Below are 6,439 nucleotides of genomic sequence, written 5' to 3' on the forward strand. Positions count from 1 at the left end.
ATTATTTGACAATCAGATATAAACTAACCCTGTAATTTATCTTTCTTTATACAATTTGGGAACAAACTGTGAAAGACGCGTTGAGCTACTTGATCTAGGCCATGCTTTTTCCTTTTGATGATTTCAATTACTCATCTCTGAGATGGTTTGGTTCCTTCGAATTCACAGTGCATACGTTACCTTTATAGTCATTGGATTAGTTTCTGCTATCTAACTGGGCTTAAAGCCTTGGAAAGTTGGCTGACGCCATGAACCCAGGTAGCTATAAAGAGTTTAATAGCATTGATCAATAAAATTCCTAATTTAAGTACATTGTTATAGAAATCTTAATTTCCATGTAGCAAATTAATTAAATTTTACTCTTAGGTATCTGTATTGCTAATAGCTAGGAATGTTTTAAAATTCAGTTATAATTTCCTCTCTATGCTTTTTCTTGTTGAGTTTGTCAAATTCAAGTTCATGTTGTTATTTATTACTATTTCTTCCTTTAACGAAATTCAGTTTGCCTCGGATGGTCAACTACGGTAATAATCAAATCATATCTTTTTGAACAAAAAGAAGAGCCTTAGAGCCGACAATAACTTAATTATAATCCAACAAAATAATAATTCATGCTCACTTGAACCAAAATGCTACCTCTCTTAATAAGTGGATTTGCGAACCAAATTAGATATATGAGAACTTGATACAATCCTCAACTTGTAAATGTTGTCGTCACTCTGTCAGTATCGAGCTACAGATAACTAAGACATAGTTCAACAATCATCACCAGTTGATAAATAATAACTTTTATTTTAAATAACAATAGTTGTTGAATGGTCTACCTCATAATGATTATGAAAATTGCTATTCCTCAAAGAGAAAAGAAAGATCAACCATGAAAAATATGATGTTTACATTTTCAATGCTCACAAGATATCAGGTTTGCAGAAAATGGAAAAAGTAAGAATTTCAGTTATTTGATGAATTTCTTCTAAGCAAAAATAGTAAAATAAATTCTCAAACTATTGAAAGATCAATTGGTAACTACTTACCATTACCAGGATGCCATCTTCTAATACAATCCACTGAAACTCAGCTCAGCCAGGGAGTAAACAAATTACATCATATTGATCACAATCCATGAAACTTTAAATTGGTACCAAATCCGTAAAACTGAATCTTAAACACAACAATGAACCAACAAACAAAATACAAGCAGAAGATTACAAGAGTAATACACAAAATGATACAACACCGGGATGAACAAAAAAAGAAACAGAAAACAAAATTTTATTAGGCTAAGACATAAAATAACACAAAATGGAATCTCCTTAAACAAGGCAAGGTTAAAAGTTTTTTTTCTAAAAATAACACTAAACTTGGCGATAAATAAAAAATTTCTAATTTACCACAAGTAATTTAAATAAATCTATCAACTTATATCAAATCATAAAAGGAAATTCTATACAAATACTTTATTGAGGTAATATCAGACAAAAAAATGCAAGTAAATCAGTGCGGCTTAGATGGAATACATTGTCGACCATAGATGACAGTGGAGGCAAATTAGAATAGAATAGGAGAAAATAAGAGCTATAAATGCTCTAGAAAAATTGTAGTAACAAGAACATAAGACGACATAAATCAACAACAGGTATAAATGTGGTAAACTAACAATTGTCAAAGCTCATTCCCTTCAGGCAAAGCACCATTTGAAGAATTCTCAAAGATTGCCCATTAGGCTACAAACTTTTTCAAAAAAAAAACAGACACCAACATTTGTTTTTTTTTAAATATTACAACAACAAGGACCAGTTTATACAAATAACAATAGAAAATAATAAAATTATTTTACAATATTAAATTTGCTCCTGTATCATGTTCATTCAGTGATGTCAATATGATGATGTAGAGGAAGAAAATTGAAGTTCTCATGCTTCCATATATTAATTGACAGCACTTCTACTCTAGTGTTGCAAGGTGCAAATGTCAACCAAAAGCATACGATTAGCATGCTTTAAAATATGAAAGGACTCAGGACTTGTTCTTGTATACATATAAAGCTATTCAAATTAAAACATCAATTTTCAATTATTAGAGAAATAATTATTCGAAAAGTTTCTGCATGCACAAGAGTAACAATTCACACCATGAGTTTAGTAAGACAAAGGTAAGCATCAAGTTGCAGGTGGACCACATATAGGATTTCAGCAGACGTTTGAATCTACTGTCATCTAGCAGAAAACTAAAAACCATCAAAACAAATACCACTTGTCGCTAATGTGTTCTGCTGCCCATAACCAACCATGTTCATATTTTGTGATTGTTTGGTCCAAGGAACACCATGTAAAATATTTTTCCAATTCTACAATGAATTTGTCGAGTTCATGTTCAAGGATCTCAAGGGCATATTTGGAAAGAGCACTTTTTACTACAATAGAAAAAGCCTTGTGACATATGTGACTATATCTCAACGTCAATGAACCTTGAGCACTGGAGTCCTCTACTGATGGTGGTCCACTATACACTGATGAGTCTTTGGCATACTTGGTCCATCTCCTCAAAATATACTGAGGAGGTTGTTATTATTATTAAGAACCTTCAATGCATGCATACACAAGACACCCATGTGATTCTGAAAGTAAGTTGGCTCTTATATTCGTATTCAAAATCTACATAGATTTTCCTCATATATGATTCTGTTGCTTCAGCTAGAACTGGTTATCAACCAATAAAGCAGATTTAGTTTGCCTAGATTCATAATCTTCAATGAGTTCCTTCTCACAAAAGTATTAAATAGCCAAACGAAGAATCCTACAGACTCATCCAGAAGTAATGCATTCACAAATATAACAATTTTCTTATAACGATTCACACCAACAAATGTTGCAAAAGATATGTTCATACCTGCTTGTCCGATAGGTTGTCAAACAAGACTGCATCCCGAAAGTAGGCAAAATCATTTTTAGACCGTCCATCTACCCAGAAGAATTTGGTCAAACGTTCCTTTTCATCAATTTGTACTGCATAGAAAAATGATGGATCATCAGACTGTTTATTTTCCAGAAAATATAGAAGGAACTGTGCATTTCCTTTCTCAAGATCCTTAAGCCTTGTAGTGCTCAAAGATGACTGATTCTTCATATATAATTCATTATATTCTGTGACATGTAACTCCTTTGAATGACTATCATGCATCTGAGATGGTTTAACCCCACTATTGTTTATTGATACATCAGTAGAAGACAAAAGTTTAACCCCACTAATTCTTTTTGTTAATCTGTTTATTCCATTTGTACCTTCTCCCGATACATCAGAAGACACACTTCCTTCTAATGACCTATCCATGATCTTTGTGCTTCCCACTGAACTGTCCATCATTTTAGTATTTACTAAGGGTCCATTCATATGGTGTGTTTACTATTATTTACTAATATTATTCCTGCTCTAGACAGCTAGCTACCTTCTAGACAAAACTCCCACAAGAACCATACATCTTCAACCCAGAGAAATACTCAATAAACTTCAACCATATTTATTAGAGGTGCATGCTTTAGAATTTCAAAAAAGCACAGTGAATATTCATTCAAACATATCTGCAAGAAAACAAAAAAAAAAAAAGAAGTAAAATTATCGATCAGTTAAGCTTGAGCATTTGACAGCTAGTAAGCAATTTAGTACATGACAAAAGATAAAACTTAAAGAAACAACTTCACACTGGGGTCGTCAACGGGGACAGGGACGGAGGCTTCACAGGTGGCGGCAGCTTTATAGGCCACGGCGGTAGCTTGGTAGGCCGCGGTGCCAGCTTTGTAGGCCTCGGCGGCAGCGGCAGCGGAAGCTGGGTCTCGGCCGAAGCGGTCAGCTTCATAGGCCGCCAAGGCGGCCTATAAAGCTGCCGCGACATGTGAAGTCGCCGTCCCCATTGACGACCCCAGTCCCCATCGACGGGGGCTTCACATGTGCGGCAGCTTGGTAGGCCGCGGTGCCAGCTTTGTAGGCCTCGGCGGCAGCGGCAGCTGGGTCTCGGCCGAAGCGGTCAGGCGACTCCGTAGGCGGCCGCGGCGTTTGCCAAGGCCGCGACGACAACTAGGTCGCCGCCAGGGCGCTCAGCTGCGTAGACGGCCGCGGCGGCGGCTGCGTGTTCCGCGGCGGAGACTGCGTAGGCCACGGCAGAGCGGAGGCTGCGAACGGGATCCATTAGGATTGGTAGGGTTAGAAGAGGGGGGTTTAAATAGTGTAGTGGGATTTAGGGTTTCGAAAGGAATGGAATAATAGAAAATTAAATTGTTTGGTTTAATAATGTTAATTAAATCTAAAATCTTAATTAAATTAGCAATATATTATTTTTTTAAAAAAACTTTTAGAAATTATTTTAAAAACATTTTAATAATTCTTTTAAAATCTTTTTAAAAATTCTTTAAAAAATATTTTAAAAATCTTTTTAAATGATTTTGAAAAAAAAAACTTTTAAAAAATTATTTTAAAACCCTTATAAAAATTCGTTTTAAAATCTTTCAAAATTATTTTTAAAACCTTTAAAAAAAATCCTTTTAGAAAATTATTTTAAACCTCCTTTGAAAAAAATTTAAAACACTTAAAAAAATAGTCAACTAAATACAAAATTCAATTAAATAACATACTTAATTAGATACGAAACAAATTAAAAAGAATATAGAATTAAAACCTAAGGTAATAAAATATGTTTTAAATTATTAGGAATAGTAAATAAGAAAATAATTATAAAAATACCATAGAAATAATTTTGGAGATAAAATATGTAGAAACCTTATAGGAATATTATTATTTGTAACAAATATGATATTTGTTATATTTGTATTCCCAAACATCTGACAAACTGAATAACAGTATTGACAAACATACTTAGTCTCAGCTTATAAATTAAACAACAACATTGGAATGACTAAATCCATCCTCATTCTTATTCCTGCACCCAAATCGAACGCCACCTTAATTTCATTTCTTGAATCTTGGTACCGGTAGATATTGAAGTAAAGAACAGCATATAAATAATATAGAAAATAAAAAATCGAATGTGATATGATGAAATTATGTGACTCACATGTATTCCGCAAGATTAAAGTTCGAACTGAGTTGATGATTCCCAAATAGTCAACTTAGTCTAAACAAGACTTAAGTTTTACTCGACTCTTTGATTCAGTCTTCCGTCTCAACAACCTCTTCCAGTCTCAGCTCCTGACCTTGACACAGATAGCAGCCTCTCTCAATCTCGGCTCCTAACTCGACACAGGTATTTGTTGGATCGTAAAGACGCTAGAGGGGTGAGTGAATAACGTTCGTCGAAAATTTCGATTTAAAACAAGTTACGCAGCAGAATAAAGAAAGCAAAAGCACACAATAACACAGGTGATTTTTTACTTGATTCGGAGCACGACTCATATTCAAAGGCCCGCGATCGTCGATCGTTTTCGATGGGCAATCACTATCAATTCGTAAAATGGATTACAAAGATTGAGTACAAGAATTGAAATAAAACTGTTACAAACAAATAAAAAAGAAATTGAAGAAATTTTAATTCTTTGTACTTCGGAGCAGCCTTTGGGTGTCGTTGGAGTCTTTTCGGAGCATCACTTAAATATGAAAGTTGTAGCAGATGATTGTCTAAAGCTGCTGGTCGAAGGCCCTTATGTAGACCTATTTCGATTGCCTGGAACCCCTGCGGGCACCTGGACCATGCTGACGTGGCGAGCTCTCGTCGAAACTTCATCCGCGAAGTTTTATCCACCTCCAAGTGCTCGGACCCCTTCTGGGCGCCTGGATCATGCTGACGTGGCGAGCTTTCCTCGAAACTTTATCTGCGAAGTTTTATCCATCTCTGGGAGGTCGGACCCCTTCCAAGCGTTTGGAACGTTGACATGGGATCGGCCAGTCGACTCGCTCCAACTAAGCTCCTAGATAATTATTCTGGTTCGGGCGCTTGGACTAGCTCCGGGCGCCCGGATCGCTTGGGTACCTGCCCCGGTAGAGCTGGTATGGGGGCCCGGAGTCCCTGTGCCTGGGCCACTTTTTGTCTCTTTTCTTCCCTGCAAAAAAAAAAGTAAGTCTAGGCAACAAAAATATATTTATCCTGCAGACCAAAATTAGCACAATATAACAGGATAGTAGTAGTAATTAGATCATGTCTCTCCGATACCAGGATCTAGTCATGGTCTTAACTTAGTTTTCCAAATGAACCTAAGCTGGACCAACGCCTACAGTTCTCTCAATTGGGAGTGTGTCCTCACTGGTCCTTCAGTTGCTTAGCTCCACTTATCAACTATAGTCGCTTGACTTTCCTTTGACCCATCAGGTCTTCCTGCCAGTTGTCAGGTCCACAAACCCAACTGGATTTCGAGCGGTTGTCAGGTCCCGCGGACCCAATAGAACTTCCCGCCAAATATCGGGTCTCGTAAACCTATCTGGACTTCATACCATC

At 36.3% G+C, this 6,439-nt stretch overlaps 1 protein-coding gene across 2 annotated transcripts; it reads right to left on the minus strand.

Moving 5' to 3' along the window:
• Positions 1–1,677: 1,677 nt before the first annotated feature.
• Positions 1,678–4,212, minus strand: LOC121989832 (protein FAR-RED ELONGATED HYPOCOTYL 3-like). 2 transcript variants are annotated; one of them, XM_042544113.1, is made up of 2 exons: positions 2,890–4,212; positions 1,678–1,944 (listed from the first exon to the last, which is right to left on the minus strand). In XM_042544113.1, exons 1-2 carry the CDS (start codon positions 3,388–3,390, stop codon positions 1,834–1,836), a joined length of 612 nt encoding a protein of 203 aa, XP_042400047.1. In that variant the 5' UTR covers positions 3,391–4,212; the 3' UTR covers positions 1,678–1,833. The 2 variants fall into 2 exon arrangements, with proteins under 2 accessions (XP_042400047.1, XP_042400048.1); XM_042544114.1 differs by having other exon boundaries at positions 1,678–1,949; positions 2,890–4,211.
• Between the last annotated feature and the right edge of the window lie 2,227 nt (positions 4,213–6,439).

This window comes from Zingiber officinale, chromosome 6B (assembly GCF_018446385.1).
Source record: "Zingiber officinale cultivar Zhangliang chromosome 6B, Zo_v1.1, whole genome shotgun sequence".
Lineage (NCBI taxonomy): Eukaryota > Viridiplantae > Streptophyta > Magnoliopsida > Zingiberales > Zingiberaceae > Zingiber > Zingiber officinale.